General features: G+C 41.3%; 2 protein-coding genes across 2 annotated transcripts in view; both read left to right on the top strand.

Moving 5' to 3' along the window:
- LOC138963942 (uncharacterized) overlaps window positions 1–21,112 on the top strand; it is a 180,010-nt gene that overhangs the window by 101,236 nt on the left and 57,662 nt on the right. The gene's annotated exons all lie outside the window — the stretch shown is intronic.
- LOC138963655 (phospholipid-transporting ATPase ABCA3-like) overlaps window positions 1–21,112 on the top strand; it is a 54,649-nt gene that overhangs the window by 11,474 nt on the left and 22,063 nt on the right. Inside the window, exons 4-12 of the mRNA XM_070335502.1 lie at window positions 1,036–1,273; window positions 3,656–3,829; window positions 4,841–5,022; window positions 5,944–6,072; window positions 6,837–6,957; window positions 7,182–7,336; window positions 7,779–7,934; window positions 13,493–13,703; window positions 14,622–14,871. Of these exons, the coding sequence (XP_070191603.1) occupies window positions 1,036–1,273; window positions 3,656–3,829; window positions 4,841–5,022; window positions 5,944–6,072; window positions 6,837–6,957; window positions 7,182–7,336; window positions 7,779–7,934; window positions 13,493–13,703; window positions 14,622–14,871 (1,616 nt within the window). The remainder of the gene's footprint in view (window positions 1–1,035; window positions 1,274–3,655; window positions 3,830–4,840; window positions 5,023–5,943; window positions 6,073–6,836; window positions 6,958–7,181; window positions 7,337–7,778; window positions 7,935–13,492; window positions 13,704–14,621; window positions 14,872–21,112) is intronic.

Raw genomic sequence — 21,112 nt, 5'->3', positions numbered from 1 at the left:
ATTTTTTTTACAATTTTCAGATTTTTAATGACCAAAGTCATTAATTGATGTTTAAGGCACCAAGCTGAAATGCAATACCAAAGTCCGGGCTTTGTCGAAGATTACTTGACCAAAATTGCAACCAATTTGGGCGGGGATATAGCTCAGTTGGTAGCGCGCTGGATTTGTATTCAGTTGGCCGCTGTCAGCGTGAGTTCGATCCCAGGTTCGGCGGAAATTTATTTCACAGAGTCAACTTTGTGTGCAGACTCTCTTCGGTGTCCGAACCCTCCCCCCGTGTACACTACATTGGGTGTGCACGTTAAAGATCCCACGATTGACAAAAGGGTCTTTCCTGGCAAAAATTGCTTAGGCACAGTTAATAATTGTCTACCTATACCCGTGTGACTTGGAATAATAGGCCGTGAAAGGTAAATATGCGCCGAAATGGCTGCAATCTACTGGCCGTATAAAATTTCATCTCACACGGCATCACTGCAGAGCGCCTAGAACTGTACCCACAGAATATGCGCGATATAAGCCTCATTGATTGATTGATTGAAAAATGAGGGCGTGACAGTGCCGCCTCAACTTTCACGAAAAGCCGGATATGACGTCATCAAAGACATTTATCAAAACAAGAAAAAAACGTCTGGGGATATCATACCCAGGAACTCTCATGTCAAATTTCATAAAGATCGGTCCAGTAGTTTAGTCTAAATCGCTCTACACACACACACACACACACACACACAAACACACACACACACACACACACACACACACACACACACACACACACACACACACGCGCGCACATACACCACGACCCTCGTCTCGATTCCCCCCTCTACGTTAAAACATTTAGTCAAAACTTGACTAAATGTAAAAAAGAAGTTTGAACAAAAAAGTTTGTGAGATGAACGATTTTTACGCAACGGTCGTTTTTTGTAATCAAGTCGAAAAACACTGAGGAGTAAAATGTGACGTTGTCGAAGGTTGGTTTTCGCGCTTGCAACGTAGACAACGGGATGGTACTTTTCTTATTTGCTACAGGAGTCCATGAAGCTGATGGGACTGCTGCCTTCAGCGCACTGGGCGGCCTGGTTCTTCACCTGCATGATCTTCATGGTCATCACCATGGCAATCTACACGGTCTTTCTGGGGGTGTCTTTCACTGACCACGGTCCTGCCATAGGAAACGGCGACGTTACACTGTTCTTCGTGTTCATGCTCGTCTATGCAGTGGCCATTGTAACCTACTGCTTTATGATCAGTGCCATGATCCAAAAAGGTCGGTGGATGGGCTCGAGAGATTAAGCTCTGTTTTCTCCTGCATCTCCTTTCTGTAATGCATCCGGTGTCTAAATTTATCTTGGTGGCCTTCTTATATGAAGTCTTATATCGCGCGCGTATCTCCAGACTCGGGCTCAAGGCGCAGGGATCTATTCATGCCGTGTGAGATGGCATTTGTTAAACAATACATCACGCATACACATCGACCAGCAGATCGCAGCCATTTCGGCGCATATCCTACTTTTCACGGCCTATTATTCCAAGTCACACGGGTATTTTGGTGGGCATTTTTTTTTTATCTATGCCCATACAATTTTGCCAGGAAAGACCCTTTTGTCAATCGTGGGATCTTTAACGTGCACACCCCAATGTAGTGTACACGAAGGGACCTCGGGTTTTCGTCTCATCCGAAAGACTAGCACTTGAACCCACCACCTAGGTTAGGAAAGGAGGGAGAAAATTGCTAACGCCCTGACCCAGGGTCGAACTCGCAACCCCTCGCTTCCGAGCGCAAGTGCGTTACCACTCGGCCACCCAGTCCTTCTCCTATACTAATTGAAAGCTTTGTCTCCTGGAGACGGATGTTCGGCTTTAAAACACTGTTTCTAGCTGTCTGTAACTGTTTGTCATCAGTCAGTCAGTCTGTCTGTTGGTTTGTCTGTCTTTTCGTCTATCCGTGTCTGCCCGTTTTTTCTGTTTATCTGTCTGTCGGTCGATTCCAAAAACCTACAATTCTTGTTTTTATATTTAGTCAAGTTTTGACTAAATATTTTAACATCGAGGGGGAATCGAAACGAGGGTATGGTGTATGTGCGTGTGTCTGTGTGTGTGTCTGTGTGTGTGTCTGTGTGTGTGTGTAGAGCGATTCAGACTAAACTACTGGACCGATCTTTATGAAATTTGACATGAGAGTTCCTGGGTATGAAATCCCCGAACGTTTTTTTCATTTTTTTGATAAATGTCTTTGATGACGTCATATCCGGCTTTTCGTGAAAGTTGAGGCGGCACTGTCACGCCCTCATTTTTCAACCAAATTGGTTGAAATTTTGGTCAAGTAATCTTCGACGAAGCCCGGGGTTCGGTATTGCATTTCAGCTTGGTGGCTTAAAAATTAATTTATGACTTTGGTCATTAAAAATCGGAAAATTGTAAAAAAAAATAAAAATTTATAAAACGATCCAAATTTACGTTTATCTTATTCTCCATCATTTGCTGATTCCAAAAACATATAAATATGTTATATTCGGATTAAAAACAAGCTCTGAAAATTAAATATATACAAATTATTATCAATTTTTTTTTTCGAAATCAATTTAAAAACACTTTCATCTTATTCCTTGTCGGTTCCTGATTCCAAAAACATATAGATATGATATGTTTGGATTAAAAACACGCTCAGAAAGTTAAAACAAAGAGAGGTACAGAAAAGCGTGCTATCCTTCTTAGCGCAACTACTACCCCGCTCTTCTTGTCAATTTCACTGCCTTTGCCATGAGCGGTGGACTGACGATGCTACGAGTATACGGTCTTGCTGAAAAAGGGCAGCTACTTGACTAAATATTGTATTTTCGCCTTACGCGACTTGTTTGTTTCTGAATTTTGGAAAGTTAGCAGTCTATCTGATTTGGGATTTCTGTACATACACGTTGCGATTTCTTGCGGCGAGATTTTTACGTATATGTGACCCTCCACCACGAAATGAGTCGCATGTCACCTCGCGCGGTTCTGCGCTAGGCTTGATATAAGTCCGGGGAGTGTCTGGTAACAGTGTGAGGGTCACCTTCGTCACAGGCTTATAACTCAAACAGTTTTCGCTCTTTTCTAAAACGGTTTTCACCACTGGATAGAGCATAAAAAACTCTTTAGGAAAATGTAAAAATATGAAAATCATGCATGGGTGACATGCGACTCATTTCGTGGTGGAGGGTCACATATGTCTATTTAAGCCCGAAGTCGACTTCGCGAAGTCTGTTTTTTACCAAACATTCAGGGCCGAAGCTTTCTGCAGTCAGCTTCGGAAATTAGACTCTGCGAAGTACAAAATACAGTGAATGTAACTTTTTGTTTGTTCATATATGCATAAAGTAGCGTCCCGATAACCTACCATTCTTGTTTGTTTTGTTCTGAAGCTTGGTACGTTAACTGCCTTATCTGTTTTTGGATTTTTCCCTAATTAATGTGAGACTAATAATTTAATCAATAAACTTTGTTTGTGATGTTATTTTGAGTGCATAAAAAAGGGCTTGTCTGCAGAATAAAGTGAATGGGAATGTCCGTAACGAGTCATCCTAAGATATCTTAGGATGGTCAAGGGAGTGAGCTGGTAAGAGTTAAAGAAAGAAACCAAATCTGTTGCCTTTTCCCTCTTAATTCCGTACAGCCAACATCGCTGCAGTGGTGGGCGGTCTGGTGTACTTCGGGCTGTACATTCCCTACATCTTCCTCAACCTACGGTACGAGACGCTGACGTACAGCGAGAAGATGGCGCTGGGGCTGCTCTTCAACTCCGCCATGGCTCTAGGGATGAAGGTCATCGGACTCTACGTCGGAACGGGTGAGTAACTCCACTCCTGTATGGATGAGAGAGAAGGAGAGAGTGAGAGAGGTGGGAAGGGGAGACAAGACAAGACAAGACAAGACAAGACAAAATCTTTATTATCGAGGGCAATAGATAAGCCAGAATATTGCTTTTTTTTACATCCAACCCTCGCCCTAATATAGGGTCAACAAGAACAGAAAACAATATAATCAAAGAACTATCACATCAAACTTAATACATTATAACTGTATATACAGATACAAATTTGAAAATAAATTGTCATATAGGAGAGAGAGAGAGAGAGAGAGAGAGAGAGAGAGAGAGAGAGAGAGAGAGAGAGAGAGAGAGAGAGAGAGAGAGAGAGAGAGAGAGAGAGCGCACACGGGCTATTTCCCCCCCCCCCCCTCCCCGGAAGATTGTTGATAAAAACATTGAAAATGGAGCACTCTGAGACTGACAGAGGGTCAAGGTTAGACTGACAGACTGTTAAAAGAGAATAAATGTATGTACATAATTATGATAGAATATTGATGTAGGAATTGAAGAAATGTATAAGAACACAAGAATGTATGAATGACAAAGAACAAATGCTTATTTTTGAATGTTTTATGTATGTTTTATTACGGACACAAAAGCTCAGCAATGCAATTTCTCTTTTAGAGATTAATAAAGTTTATTGTATTGTATTGTATTGTATTGTAGAAACTTCCCATACACCGTCCAAAAAGTAAATTTAAGAAGACAAATTTGGATCAAAACAAGGACAATTGATCGATCTGTTGCAATCTGAGCCAACAAATTACCAAACTACTTGTCAAAACCGTCATTTAGAATACAAAGGCCGGTTCCTAGGAAAATGTTGATAAAAATCAAGGAAAATGGAGCAATCTGGTGCAATCTGAGCCATCAGTTTGTCTTCATTTTTACATTATTTTTTTTTTTTAGGCTAAGGGGAGGTTTCCTGGAACCCCCCTGGATCCGCCCCTGAATTACTGTTTCATTTTCGTGTCGAATATTTTACTTCAGGGGAGGGAATTAGCTGGAGCACAATAGCAGAACCCGCCACTCCAGACGACAACTTCAGCTTTCTGGATGTCCTCATTATGCTGTTGGTAGACTCGGCTATCCACCTCACCGTCACGTGGTACCTGGACAACGTCCGGCCCGGCGAGTTTGGTGTACCCAAACCATTTTATTTTCCCTTTACGGTAAGCCAAGAAAAGAAAACACTCAATGAGATACGTCTAACCTTGACCCTCCAATTCAATGCAACATTTCTTGCGTCAAAAGCGAAGCGTCATTAGCAGTGTAACATAAGGTCCCTGTCAGACCAGCTTGACTCGACCTCATTTACATGATACAATAACGTGTGAGTGCTTAGTTTTTTTTGTTTTTTTAAAATTTTTTATATGGGAGATTTATATAGCGCTTGACGTTCTCTAAGCGCTTTACATATTAATTTCTGCCGTGTGAGACGGAATTTTTTACACAATATATCACGCATTCACATCGGCCAGTAAATCGCAAGCCATTACGGCGAATATTTACTTTTCACGGCCTGTTATTCCAAGTCACACGGGTATTTGGTGGACATTTTTTTTAATCTATGCCTATGCAATTTTGCCACGAAAGACCCTTTTGTCAATCGTAGGATCTTTAACGTGCACACTCCAATGTAGTTATATCCTGGGTGCAGTTGTCTCTTTCATGTATGGAGGACAATTGTGACCCTCCACCACGGAATGAGTCGCATGTCACCTTTGCATGATATTCATATTTTTACATTTTCTTACAGAATTTTGTATGCTGTATCCAGTGGTGAAACCCGTTTTAGAAAAGAGCGAATACTTTTCGAGTTATAAGCCTGTGACTAAGGTGACCGGCACACCCGCGCGAGGTGACATGCGACTCATTCCGTGGTGGAGGGTCACAATTAGTGGTATGTACATCCACTTTAAGGTCCACAAGGTTGACGTCTTCTAGGGGATGTTTCGTTTTGTCCATAACTGAACGTTCCAATAAATGACCCTTCTTGTTTTTTTGTGGTTCTTCATTTCTGTACAAAACACTTAATAATTAAATGCATTTAAAGCGCTTACTTCCCTTTGTTTTGTTATCATTCTGTACAGAAAAGCTACTGGTGCGGACCAACGTCCCAATACAAGGACACCGGCTTTGCTCTCAATACAGACGACGAGCACTTTGAAAGCGAGCCTCAGGGACTGAAGGCTGGCATCAGTGTAGACAAGCTGAGAAAGGTCAGTTCTCGTTTGTATGTCTGGCGATGCGCAGAGGGTCACCATGGGGGGGGGGGGGGGGGGGGAGGGGGGTCTGTGCACGTGCACGTTGAGGCCAAAATTGCCATGCACGGTGATCCACGGTGCACGTTACGAAAAAGCTCCATGCACGGTGCACGCCGGACCTCTGTGCACGGTGCACGCTACGAGAATTTCCCCATTCCCATGCACGTTACGTCCAAAAAGCCCATTCCCGGTGCACGTGGTAAAGCATCGCCCCCCTCTGCGCAAAGAAAGCAAGGAAGGAAGGAAGGAAGGAAGGATGGAAAGAAAGAAAGGAAGGAAGGAAGTGAGACAGAAAGTAGGAAAGAAACAAAGAAAGAAAGGAAGAAAGAAAGAAAGAAGAAAGAAAGAAAGAAAGAAAGAAAGAAAGAAAGAACGAGGATAGGAAAGGAGAAAGAACGAAAAAAAGAAAGTGAGACAGATAGATGGACGGACAGACAGACAGACAGACATGTTTGCAAGTTAACAGGCAGGCAGGCAGGCAGGCAGGCAGACAGACAGCCAGCCAGAAGAAGAAAAAAATAAAGGGTGAATACAACTGAAGTTAATGTACACCAAATATGAAGTAATTCGGCAAGTCGATGTAGACGTTATTAGCATTTATGCGGGTTGCATTTTTGGGTGGGTCACATTGTAATTGGCTGCATGTAACTTATTACAACTACACAAAACAAATTGATATCAAAGGTGTCATTCAATCTGTCATGATTTTGTAACATAAGGAATTCGGGAAGAACAAGGTGGCCGTCAACAACGTGTCCCTGAAGATGTACGAAGGGCAGATCACTGTCTTGCTGGGACACAACGGTGCAGGGAAGACAACCACCATGTTCATGCTCACAGGTATACACTTCTACGTCTGCGTTTGTGGGCTGTAACTCCCACGTGCATATTTGGTCTTTGTGTTTGTTTGTTTGTTATTTTTGATTGAAATTGCAAATAGGGTTATAACGAGAGATTGCCAATCGCTGAATCAAAGGTCTTGCTATTAGATCTATAATTTGAACTGTTTTTACATGCCGAAATTTCGCACAGAAACTAAATCTTTGATATGTTCAAATGTCCAGGATTCCTTCCACCCTCGTCCGGCACGGCAACCATCAACGGCCTTGACATTCGCAACGACATGGACACCATTCGACATAACCTTGGCCTTTGCCCTCAACACAACATTCTCTTCGATGCCATGACCGTTGAAGAGCACCTGGACTTCTTCGCAAGGGTCAGCACATGATTGCATACGCTTCGAATCTCTTCGTCCTGAACAGTTTTACAGGGTTCAGAGGACATAAGATAACCAAAACGCGTTTCTCTTCACATTTTTTGCGTACTCCTCTATTCTTTCCTGTGTTCTTGCTTGTTAATTTTTCTCGCAATGTAGAACACTATCCGTCCAGATGTAATAAGGCAAATTAGATGTTATAAAGCAAATATCCATCATGGCAGTACACTATACATCACGTGTCTTCATTCTTTACTTGTCATTACCATAATGAAAAAGTCAGCGACAGGCTGCCGACATATTGATGAAGAATTGATCAAAACTGGTTTTCGCTGTGTTTTATTTTTGTTGTAATGCAATTTCCCAATTGTATTGTTCACTCTCGAAAAAAACTGCCCATTTTTTCCAAAGCAAATTTCTGAAATTTCTTTTTTTCCAACAGTTGAAGGGCTGCCCTGCGTCACGCGTGAAAGAGGAAGTTGACAAGATCTTGACGGAAGTGGGGTTAGAGTTCAAGAGACATGCGCAGTCACAAACACTGTCAGGCGGACAGAAGCGCAAGTTGTCAGTTGGAATTGCCCTCATCAATGACTCCAAGGTAAGATATGCTACTGTGTGAAAACAAGTTGAAGGTTTTATTCTTTTTCAAGGAGTTTTCCTTTTTGACTCACATGCGAAGCAAAAGTGAGTCTATGTACTCACCCGAGTCGTCCGTCCGTCCGTCCGTCCCCCCCCCGTCCGTCCGGACGTCCGTTCGTCCGGACGTCCGTCCGGAAAACTTTAACGTTGGATATTTCTTGGACACTATTCAGTCTATCAGTACCAAATTTAGCAAGATGGTGTATGATGACAAGGTCCCAAAAAACATACATAGCATCTTGACCTTGCTTCAAGGTCAAGGTCGCAGGGGCTATAAATGTTGTCTAAAAAACAGCTATTTTTCCCATTTTCTCTGAAGTTTTTGAGATTCAATACCTCACCTATATCTGATATATAGGGCAAATTAAGCCCCATCTTTTGATACCAGTTTGGTTTACCTTGCTTCAAGGTCAAGGTCACAGGAGCTCTTCAAAGTTGGATTGTATACATATTTTGAAGTGACCTTGACCCTGAACTATGGAAGATAACTGTTTCAAACTTACAAATTATGTGGCGCACATGTTATGCTTTCATCATGAGACACATTTGGTCACATATGATCAAGGTCAAGTTCCCTTTGACCCTTATGAAATGTGACCAAAATAAGGTAGTGAACCACTAAAAGTGACCATATCTCATGGTAGAAAAAGCCAATAAGCACCATTGTACTTCCTATGTCTTGAATTAACAGCTTTGTGTTGCATGACCTTGGATGACCTTGACCTTGGGTCAAGGTCACATGTATTTTGGTAGGAAAAATGTGTAAAGCAGTTCTTAGTGTATGATGTCATTGCTAGGTTTAGTTATTTGACCTTGACCCTGAAGGTCAAGGTCATGTAAAGGTCAAGGTCAAGCATGTGAGTCGTATGGGCTTTGCCCTTCTTGTTTACATTTAGTCAAGTTTTGACTAAATGTTTTAACATAGACTGATAGAGGGGGAATCGAGACGAGGGTCATGGTGTATGTGTATGTGTGTGTGTGTCTGTGTCTGTCTGTGCGTGTGTGTGTGTAGAGCGATTCAGACCAAACTACTGGACCGATCTTTATGAAATTTGACATGAGAGTTCCTGGGAATGATATCCCCGAACTTTTTTTTCCTTTTTTTGATAAATACCTTTGATGACGTCATATCCGGCTTTTTGTAAAAGTTGAGGCGGCACTGTCACGCCCTCATTTTTCAATCAAATTGATTGAAATTTTGGCCAAGCAATCTTCGACGAAGGCCGGACTTCGGTATTGCATTTCAGCTTGGTGGCTTAAAAATTAATGAACGACTTTGGTCATTACAAAATCTAAAAATTGTAATTTATTTTTTATTTTTTTCTAAAACGATCCAAATGTACGTTCATCTTATTCTCCATCATTTGCTGATTCCAAAAACATATAAATATGTTATATTTGGATTAAAAACAAGCTCTGAAAATTAAAAACATAAAATTTATGATCAAAATTAAATTTTCGAAATCAATTTAAAACACTTTCATCTTATTCCTTGTCGGTTCCTGATTCCAAAAACATATAGATATGATATGTTTGGATTACAAACACGCTCAGAAAGTTAAAAGGAAGAGAGGTACAGAAAAGCGTGAGAGAGGGAGAGAGAGAGGGAGGGGGAGAGGGAGGGAGGGAGAGAGAGAGAGAGAGAGAGAGAGAGAGGGAGGGGGCGAGAGAGAGAGGGAGAGAAAGAGCGGAGGGAGGGGTGGGGAAGAGAGAGCGAGAGAGAGGGAGAGTGGCAGGGAGGGTGAGAGAGAGAGAGAGAGGCAGAGGGGGAGAGAGAGAGAGAGGACGACTAAATATAGAGAAAGAGAGAGAGGGAGAGAAGAGAGGAGAGAGAGAGAGAGGATGGGGAGAGAGAGGATAGAGAAAGAGAGAAAGTGTGCAAATGCTTGTTCACGGAGAGAATTATAGCTAAATTATAATTGATTGAAAATATTATACATTTTCGAAGATTGTCCATGTTAAACGAAAGAATGATATTATTGCTATTTATAACCCAACCTGTTTATGTTTAAACTGTTCAGCATCGCTCACAGTATCATACTCATAGCGAGTCATATTGTAACTGAGGTTCAAAAAAAAGAAAAGAACAAGTCGCGTAAGGCGAAAATACAATATTTAGTCAAGTAGCTGTCGAACTCACAGAATGAAACTGAACGCAATGCCATTTTACTCGTAGCATCGTCAGGCCACCGCTCATGGCAAAGGCAGTGAAATTGACAAGAAGAGCGGGGTAGTAGTTGCGCTAAGAAGGATAGCACGCTTTTCTGTACCTCTCTTTGTTTTAACTTTCTGAGCGTGTTTTTAATCCAAACATATCATATCTATATGTTTTTGGAATCAGGAACCGACAAGGAATAAGATGAAAGTGTTTTTAAATTGATTTGGACAATTTAATTTTGATAATAATTTTTATATATTTAATTTTCAGAGCTTGTTTTTAATCCGAATATAACATATTTATATGTTTTTGGAATCAGCAAATGATGGAGAATAAGATAAACGTAAATTTGGATCGTTTCATAAATTTTTATTTTTTTTTACAATTTTCCGATTTTTAATGACCAAAGTCATTAATTAATTTTTAAGCCACCAAGCTGAAATGCAATACCGTCAAAGATTACTTGACCAAAATTTCAACCAATTTGGTTGAAAAATGAGGGCGTGACAGTGCCGCCTCAACTTTCACGAAAAGCCGGATATGACGTCATCAAAGACATTTATCAAAAAAATGAAAAAAACGTTCGGGGATTTCATACCCAGGAACTCTCATGTCAAATTTCATAAAGATCGGTCCAGTAGTTTAGTCTGAATCGCTCTACACACACACACAGACACACAGACACACGCACATACACCACGACCCTCGTTTCGATTCCCCCTCGATGTTAAAATATTTAGTCAAAACTTGACTAAATATAAAAAAGAAAGAAAAAAAGAAAAAAGAAAAAAGAAAAGCGTGCTATCCTTCTCAGCGCAACTACTACCCCGCTCTTCTTGTCAATTTCACTGCCTTTGCCATGAGCGGTGGACTGACGATGCTACGAGTATACGGTCTTGCTGAAAAATTGCATTGCGTTCAGTTTCATTCTGTGAGTTCGACAGCTACTCGACTAAATGTTGTATTTTCACCTTACGCGACTTGTTTTTCTTGCTATGCTTTAGAATATTTTTTTTTAACTTTCTTGGTGAAATTTAAACACACTTTTTGCAACCAGTTGTGAACACTGTGTGACAAACTATACCGAGCAACAAAAGAAACGCGAATTATTTTTCAATATTTTGATTTTAAAAAACGCAGCTAATCTGAGAGTGACAATTTTCGGGATATACTTGTAGATGCACTATGCAGTCATGTGTAGGAAAGCTGTTGTGTGAATATTTTCCTATTGCTGCTGTCTCAACGCACGGGACACATGATGCGCGCTTACAGCACGTGCAAGCGGAGTAGGGGAAACCTCATGTGTGAGATGTGTTCACTGATGCATTAGTAATAAAAAGAGACCATGGCACGCTTACTGCCAGTCTAACTTTTGACAGAGTCAAGATGCCAAGATTGACACCAGAACAACGCGAGAGGGCAGTGGGTCGATTATCGGCTGGTGATGACCCAGAAGCGGTAGCAGTCGCTTTCAATGTGCATCTGTCAACAGTATATCGCCTTCAGCAACGTTTTGTCAACACTGGAAGCACTGCTGATACACAACGAAGTGGAAGACCTCGCGTTACCACACAGAGACAAGATCGCCAGATCCTGCGTCATCATTTGAGAAACCGATTCCATACAGCCAATGAACCAGCCAGGAACACCGTCGGTAACCGCCAGAGACCTATCAGTGGCCAGACAATACGCCGAAGACTTGCTGAGCGAGACCTCCAAAACTGCCGTCCCGTTAGAGGACCAGTCCTCACTCTGAGACATCGCATGGCGCGCCAGCAGTGGGCCCAGGATCACATCAACTGGAACTGGAGACAATGGCGAAACATTCTGTTCACCGATGAGAGCCGTTTCTGAATTAGTCATGTTGATGGGCGTGTCAGAGTGTGGCGAAGAAGAGGTGAACGCTATGCTGGTGACTGCGTCATGGAACACAATGCCCAGGGTGGACCAAACGTCATGGTCTGGGGTGGAATCGGCCTTAAACAATCCCTGGGACCTGTGTTTTTCAACAATCTTGGTCCTGGTCGGGGAAACGGCATCACAGCACAGCACAGCGTTATATTGACCAGATCCTACAGCCTCATGTTGTGCCCCTTTTCCAGGCGCGCAGAAACTGTGTTCTGCAGCAAGACAACGCTCGCCCGCACACAGCCAGGGTCACCCAGGCCTTCCTGCAGCACAATAACATCGACATCATGGCCTGGCCCGCCCTCAGCCCAGATTTGAATCCTATTGAACATTTCTGGGACCAACTTCAAAGAAAGGTCAACCAGTTACGCCCAGGACCAAGAACTGCTGCAGAACTGCGTCAGGCCCTTATCCATGCCTGGTGCAACATCCCGAGAGACGCCATCAACCGACTCATCCACTCCATGAGGCGCCGCTGCCAGGCCGTCATCAACGTCCATGGGGGTCACACACCGTACTGACCATCTGCAGAGGCTCCCTTTGCCCGTGGCAGCAAAAGACTATGTCATAGCCAAGAACAGTGTGCGAGGAACATACCACCGTGATTTTGATTCGTTTCGATGTTACGTTTATGAGAAATGACATTTTAAAATTGTGATTAAACGTTTTTCTGGAGAAAATTCGCGTTTCTTTTGTTGCTCGGTATATATTATTCTCCTTGAAAAAGTAGCACACATTGTTTACCATGTCAATTCCCAACACAGTCACGGACATGGTCATCACCAATTGCTCAAGGTAAAAACAACACACACACACACAGAACAAACTGTTAGCTGAAGTGTTCCAGTTTTGAACTTACTTTTTGTAACCAGTTGTGAAAACTGTAGAAAAAAAAACCAACTGTATCATTCTACCAGCAAAAGTAGAACACATGGTAAAACTACACTTAATAGTGTTTGCAATGTGTGTTACTTTTTCCAGTAGAATTATATAGTTCGTAACACAATGTTCACAACTCGTAACAAAAAGGTTTTTAGAAAAGGAACACCAACTTCTGTTAAACAAAAGGAAAGAGTCTTCTTTGGTCTATACATTCCCGGCTAGTCTAAAGCTAGAGTATTGTAATTAAGTAGAAGTGCAATGCCAAGGCACTGCATACCCCCAGCGAAGGACATATCGCCTTTCTCTCTCTCTCTCTCTCTCTCTCTCTCTCTCTCTCTCTCTCTCTCTCTCTCTCTCTCTCTCTCTCCATCACACACACAAACACACACCCACACACACGCACACATCCACACACACACACACACGCACACATCCACACACACACACACACAGGCACAAGCACACATCCACACACACACACACACACACACACACACACACACACACACACACACACATGTGTGCAAAAACACACACAAAACAGACATGTTTTTATCTTGACGTCGCAGGTCGTGATCCTCGACGAGCCGACGTCAGGCATGGACCCTGCATCACGACGTCAGACGTGGGAAGTATTGCAACGTCATCGTGCTGGCCGTACCATGCTGCTGACCACCCACTTCATGGATGAGGCTGACCTGCTGGGTGACCGTATCGCCATCATGGCTGAGGGGGTTGTGCAGTGTTGTGGATCCTCCATGTTTCTCAAGAAACTCTATGGTAATATTTGCTTTGACGTTATCTTTAAAGGTACTGAACTTGTCAAATCCAGGTGCACGGAGCCCCTGGGGCTTTTAGTCATACCTCAGACAGCTATCCGTTAGAAGAACTACCAAGTTTCATTTACTTGCACCCAAAGAGTCAAGAACTACGATTTTTTTACGAATTAATTTCGTACTCGGACCCGGCTGGTCTTGACCTATTTTTGGATCTAAATTTAGATCAGGTAGATCACCACATCATGCACAAAAAGACAGTCACTAGCAAACTATGTCAGACGTCATCATGAGTTTGTGTAAAACAAAATGGAGGCCGGAATCACTCAGTTGAATCGAACTCCGACCAAACACCACGTAATAACTAGGTTAATTTATGCACTCGCGTGAACAACAAACTGTCCAGCTTCACAGATGTCGTCGTTGGGTAGTTTTGGGTTTGTTTTACTACCATAGGAGGATTTTTGAACTGTAAATGCACTCAGCTGCAACAAAAACGCAAAACGAAGGCTGTGAGCTGCACTGTGCCTTTAACCTTGCTTCTAGTTTTGCCTTGCTTTAGGCTTGAGCATAGAACCATTTCATGTACGGGGCTTGGATGACCACTTCACAACTCATTGCATAGGGTGTTGTGCTAGCTTTGCGTTAATCCTCCGTTTTTCTAAAAAAAACCAAACTCCATGGTGATTCTTGCTGGGATAATTGTTTTTAGCATTGCTTTTATTATGCTTTTAACTTTTAGAAATAAACCATTTAATGGACGAAGCTTGGGTGCATTACCGCGTCACCAGCAATTAGGATTCACCTTTCAGTAACTACCACCCGTCTATAGATAAGGCCATGAGGACTACTTTTGGTTGGTCACTTGAATGCTCGTTATAGAAAAGTTCAACTGTACTACACACATTGACCTTTCTCGCAGGAACTGGCTATCATCTGGTCCTGGTCAAAACCCCGTCATGCCACGTGGACAAAGTGACGTCAGTCATACAACAGCACATCCCCGCTGCCCGCTTTGAGAGCGAGATTAATACAGAGTTGTCTTACTTGCTACCTGACGACCAGGCGGCGCTGTTCCCTGACCTCTTCAGACAGCTGGAGACTCGCAAAGAGGAGCTGGGCATCGGAGGGTTTGGGACTACCGCTACCACCATGGAAGAGGTTTTCTTGAAGTAAGTGGTGTTAATGACGATCGATAGCGCCTAAACAAACCAAGACTTCTGTTCTTGACTCTGCATTCCAAAGTGACATATCTGACGTCATAAGCGGAACAATTCATAATGTGAAGCATGACGTCACGTCAAACATTCTGTCATTTCTCCCAGGAACTGACAAAGATTTCGAGAACAAAATCTGTCTCGATGACTTTTCATTTTTCATTTTTCATTTTCATTTTCATTACTTTATTGTCCCATCGCTGGGAAATTCGGGTCACTTCCTCCCAGTGGAAAGCTAGCAGCAACGGAGTCGCGCTACCCAAGTGTCTGCGTGTTTAGGTGTATTCAGCCACCTGCACTTATGGCAGAATGACCAAGGTCTTTTTACGTGCCATTGTGATGACACGGGGGTGGGACATGGCTTCCGTCTCTGGGTCTGCACATAAAGTTGACCCGACTTTGTCATACATGTATCAGGAGAAGGAGGTGTGTCGCAAGGTCACCACCAGACTGTGCATGGATCGGTATCGGATGTCATTAAATGTAAAATGTTCAAGTTATAATCGTTTACAGGCAGGCTGGGTGCGTCAAAGGAAATTTTTCGTTTTGATATATCTTTTTAATGGACAGTAAAGTGTTGTTATCCAAGCGGAGCGCGGGCGGAGCCCGCGCGTAGCGAGGTAGTTTTTTTTTTCATCTCCCAGCACTGAAAATTTTTTTGCCAAGTGGTGTCTGTCTGGACATTGTTCTAGAATTCATCTTTTAGCACAATATTAGCGACACTGTTTGGACAATTCTATTAAAATTAGGCGTACAAACTGATTTTGTTTCGGGGAATCCTCTCAGAGGATCAGAATTTTCATATAATATCATCGGAAGCTGTTACAACGGGAAAATGTGAAACTTTTGTCACTTTTTAACATGGAATTTCATCTTTGAGCGTTTCAAGCGGACTTTAATAAAATAGTTATTTGCGAATTAAGCAGCGGAAGACACTCACCGGTTCAACATGTGTATGGTCATTAAACCTCAAAACATTTCAGTAAGTGGTTTAGACAAACACCTCCGCCATGTGAGGGTGACTGGTTTGTAGCTGAAGAGTTTTTTTCTAAAGTGTGTTCTAAATACAAATGACGTACTGGTAATGATGTAATGAGTTGTTCTAATCTTGTTCTTGGAACTCTTGCTGTTCCAAGCTTGTTCTTAGCAAGTCTTGGTGACGAGAACAAAGACTATCAATGAAATCTTTAGAAATAACCTCTGACAACGACGACGATGACGACGACGACGACGATAACAACAACAACAACACATGACATCGACGACGACGACGACGACGACAACAACAACAACAACAACAACAACAACAACAACAACAACAACAACAACAACAACAACAAAAACAACAACACGAGAACAACAACAATCACGACAACGAACATGACAACAACAACACCAACAACTACGACGACAACTACAACGACTGGGTTATGATGACATCACCAATGATTTAAAGGCCGTTAAAAAATCGTTAAATCCTATTTCTTCACTGATTCTTATGAAATTTTAAAGGTAGGTTTGTTGTCCCCAACTTATTTTCACTCCATACTTTTCCAGAAGAAAAACATAATTTTGGCAGTTAAAAACCGTTAAAATTCAATTCTTCACCGATATTTATGAAATTTTGTGGGTAGGTTCGTTGTCCCCAACTGATTTTCACTCTATACTTTTCCAGAAGAAAGACATAATTTTGGCAGTTAAAAAACGGTAAATTTCAATTCTTCACCTATCTTTATGAAATTTAGTGGGTGGGTCCGTTGTCCCAAACTGAATTTTAAGACATACTTTTCCAGACAAAAAACCTTATTTTTGGCAGTTAAAAACCGTTAAATCTAAATTCTTCATCGATATTTATGAAATTTTGTGGGTAGGTTCGTTGTCCCCAACTGATTTTCACTCCATACTTTTCCAGAAGAAAAACATAATTTTGGCAGTTGAAAACCGTTACATTTAAATTTTCACCTATCTTTTTGAAATTTAGTGGGTGGCTCCGTTGTCCCAAACTGAATTTCAAGACAAACTATTCCAGTCAAAAAAACTTATCCAAGCGGAGCGCGGGCGAAGCCCGCGCGTAGCGAGGTAGTTTTTTTTTTCATCTCCCAGCACTGAAATTTTTTTTGCCAAGTGGTGTCTGTCTGGACATTGTTCTAGAATTCATCTTTTAGCACAATATTAGCGACACTGTTTGGACAATTCTATTAAAATTAGGCGTACAAACTGATTTTGTTTCGGGGAATCCTCTCAGAGGATCAGAATTTTCATATAATATCATCGGAAGCTGTTACAACGGGAAAATGTGAAACTTTTGTCACTTTTTAACATGGAATTTCATCTTTGAGCGTTTCAAGCGGACTTTAATAAAATAGTTATTTGCGAATTAAGCAGCGGAAGACACTCACCGGTTCAACATGTGTATGGTCATTAAACCTCAAAACATTTCAGTAAGTGGTTTAGACAAACACCTCCGCCATGTGAGGGTGACTGGTTTGTAGCTGAAGAGTTTTTTTCTAAAGTGTGTTCTAAATACAAATGACGTACTGGTAATGATGTAATGAGTTGTTCTAATCTTGTTCTTGGAACTCTTGCTGTTCCAAGCTTGTTCTTAGCAAGTCTTGGTGACGAGAACAAAGACTATCAATGAAATCTTTAGAAATAACCTCTGACAACGACGACGATGACGACGACGACGATAACAACAACAACAACAAATGACATCGACGACGACGACGACAACAACAACAACAACAACAACAACAACAACAACAACAACAACAAAAACAACAACACGAGAACAACAACAATCACGACAACGAACATGACAACAACAACACCAACAACTACGACGACAACTACAACGACTGGGTTATGATGACATCACCAATGATTTAAAGGCCGTTAAAAAATCGTTAAATCCTATTTCTTCACTGATTCTTATGAAATTTTAAAGGTAGGTTTGTTGTCCCCAACTTATTTTCACTCCATACTTTTCCAGAAGAAAAACATAATTTTGGCAGTTAAAAACCGTTAAATTTCAATTCTTCACCGATATTTATGAAATTTTGTGGGTAGGTTCGTTGTCCCCAACTGATTTTCACTCTATACTTTTCCAGAAGAAAGACATAATTTTGGCAGTTAAAAAACGTTAAATTTCAATTCTTCACCTATCTTTATGAAATTTAGTGGGTGGGTCCGTTGTCCCAAACTGAATTTTAAGACATACTTTTCCAGACAAAAAACCTTATTTTTGGCAGTTAATAACCGTTAAATCTCAATTCTTCATCGATATTTATGAAATTTTGTGGGTAGGTTCGTTGTCCCCAACTGATTTTCACTCCATACTTTTCCAGAAGAAAAACATAATTTTGGCAGTTAAAAACCGTTACATTTAAATTTTCACCTATCTTTATGAAATTTAGTGGGTGGGTCCGTTGTCCCAAACTGAATTTCAAGACAAACTATTCCAGTCAAAAAAACTTATTTTTGGCAGTTAAAAACCGTTAAGTCTCAATTCTACACCGATATTTATGACATTTTGTGGGTAGGTTTGTTGTCAGATTTGACATGATGGCAGAATTGAAAGTGTGAGATATCCTGATGTTTCACAATTTATGCTGCATAATTCAGCCCCATAGGCGCTTGAATTTTAGGTGGAGTTGGGTTTTTTTTCAGCCCAAACCAGTAACCCCCACATGGTTTTCATGTCCCTTTCTGAGAGACTTCAAGAAGTTTCAATTTGACGTCATGATTAGCCTGCCGCATTAGCAAGTATGAAAACACGTCATCGATGACACATTTTAAGACAGAGAGAGAGAGAGAGAGAGAGAGAGAGAGAGAGAGAGAGAGAGAGAGAGAGAGAGAGAGAGAGAGAGAGAGAGAGAGAGAGAGAGAGAATCATGTACACACATATGGACGACTTCGCTTGGGGTATGTACTGCCCGGCAGTACACATCTACTTAATTTTTGGCAGTTAAAAACCGTTAAGTCTCAATTCTACACCGATATTTATGACATTTTGTGGGTAGGTTTGTTGTCAGATTTGACATGATGGCAGAATTGAAAGTGTGAGATATCCTGATGTTTCACAATTTATGCTGCATAATTCAGCCCCATAGGCGCTTGAATTTTAGGTGGAGTTGGGTTTTTTTTCAGCCCAAACCAGTAACCCCCACATGGCTTTCATGTCCCTTTCTGAGAGACTTCAAGAAGTTTCAATTTGACGTCATGATTAGCCTGCCGCATTAGCAAGTATGAAAACACGTCATCGATGACACATTTTAAGACAGAGAGAGAGAGAGAGAGAGAGAGAGAGAGAGAGAGAGAGAGAGAGAGAGAGAGAGAGAGAGAGAGAGAGAGAGAGAGAGAGAGAGAGAGAGAGAGAGAATCATGTACACACAGATGGACGACTTCGCTTGGGGTATGTACTGCCCGGCAGTACACATCTACTTAATCCAAGCGGAGCGCGGGCGGAGCCCGCGCGTAGCGAGGTAGTTTTTTTTTTCATCTCCCAGCACTGAAAATTTTTTGGCCAAGTGGTGTCTGTCTGGACATTGTTCTAGAATTCATCTTTTAGCACAATATTAGCGACACTGTTTGGACAATTCTATTAAAATTAGGCGTACAAACTGATTTTGTTTCGGGGAATCCTCTCAGAGGATCAGAATTTTCATATAATATCATCGGAAGCTGTTACAACGGGAAAATGTGAAACTTTTGTCACTTTTTAACATGGAATTTCATCTTTGAGCGTTTCAAGCGGACTTTAATAAAATAGTTATTTGCGAATTAAGCAGCGGAAGACACTCACCGGTTCAACATGTGTATGGTCATTAAACCTCAAAACATTTCAGTAAGTGGTTTAGACAAACACCTCGGACATGTGAGGGTGACTGGTTTGTAGCTGAAGAGTTTTTTTTCTAAAGTGTGATCTAAATACAAATGACGTACTGGTAATGATGTAATGAGTTGTTCTAATCTTGTTCTTGGAACTCTTGCTGTTCCAAGCTTGTTCTACATCACCAATGATTTAAAGGCCGTTAAAAAATCGTTAAATCCTATTTCTTCACTGATTCTTATGAAATTTTAAAGGTAGGTTTGTTGTCCCCAACTTATTTTCACTCCATACTTTTCCAGAAGAAAAACATAATTTTGGCAGTTAAAAACCGTTAAATTTCAATTCTTCACCGATATTTATGAAATTTTGTGGGTAGGTTCGTTGTCCCCAACTGATTTTCACTCTATACTTTTCCAGAAGAAAGACATAATTTTGGCAGTTAAAAAACGTTAAATTTCAATTCTTCACCTATCTTTATGAAATTTAGTGGGTGGGTCCGTTGTCCCAAACTGAATTTTAAGACATACTTTTCCAGACAAAAAACCTTATTTTTGGCAGTTAAAAACCGTTAAATCTCAATTCTTCATCGATATTTATGAAATTTTGTGGGTAGGTTCGTTGTCCCCAACTGATTTTCACTCCATACTTTTCCAGAAGAAAAACATAATTTTGGCAGTTAAAAACCGTTACATTTAAATTTTCACCTATCTTTATGAAATTTAGTGGGTGGGTCCGTTGTCCCAAACTGAATTTCAAGACAAACTATTCCAGTCAAAAAAACTTATTTTTGGCAGTTAAAAACCGTTAAGTCTCAATTCTACACCGATATTTATGACATTTTGTGGGTAGGTTTGTTGTCAGATTTGACATGATGGCAGAATTGAAAGTGTGAGATATCCTGATGTTTCACAATTTATGCTGCATAATTCAGCCCCATAGGCGCTTGAATTTTAGGTGGAGTTGGGTTTTTTTTCAGCCCAAACCAGTAACCCCCACATGGTTTTCATGTCCCTTTCTGAGAGACTTCAAGAAGTTTCAATTTGACGTCATGATTAGCCTGCCGCATTAGCAAGTATGAAAACACGTCATCGATGACACATTTTAAGAGAGAGAGAGAGAGAGAGAGAGAGAGAGAGAGAGAGAGAGAGAGAGAGAGAGAGAGAGAGAGAGAGAGAGAGAGAGAGAGAGAGAGAGAGAGAGAGAGAGAGAGAGAGAGAGAGAGAGAATCATGTACACACAGATGGACGACTTCGCTTGGGGTATGTACTGCCCGGCAGTACACATCTACTTTATTGTTATTGGTATTGTTGTGTTTTCTCTATTTTAGTTATGTCGGTTCATCTGTTGTTTAGTTTTTGGGTGTTG

The sequence above is a fragment of the Littorina saxatilis genome, linkage group LG4 (genome assembly GCF_037325665.1).
Source record: "Littorina saxatilis isolate snail1 linkage group LG4, US_GU_Lsax_2.0, whole genome shotgun sequence".
In the NCBI taxonomy this organism is placed as follows: Eukaryota; Metazoa; Mollusca; class Gastropoda; order Littorinimorpha; family Littorinidae; genus Littorina; species Littorina saxatilis.
The sequence above is the reverse complement of the archived record's forward strand: the minus strand, read 5'-3'. Positions and strand labels throughout refer to the sequence as shown.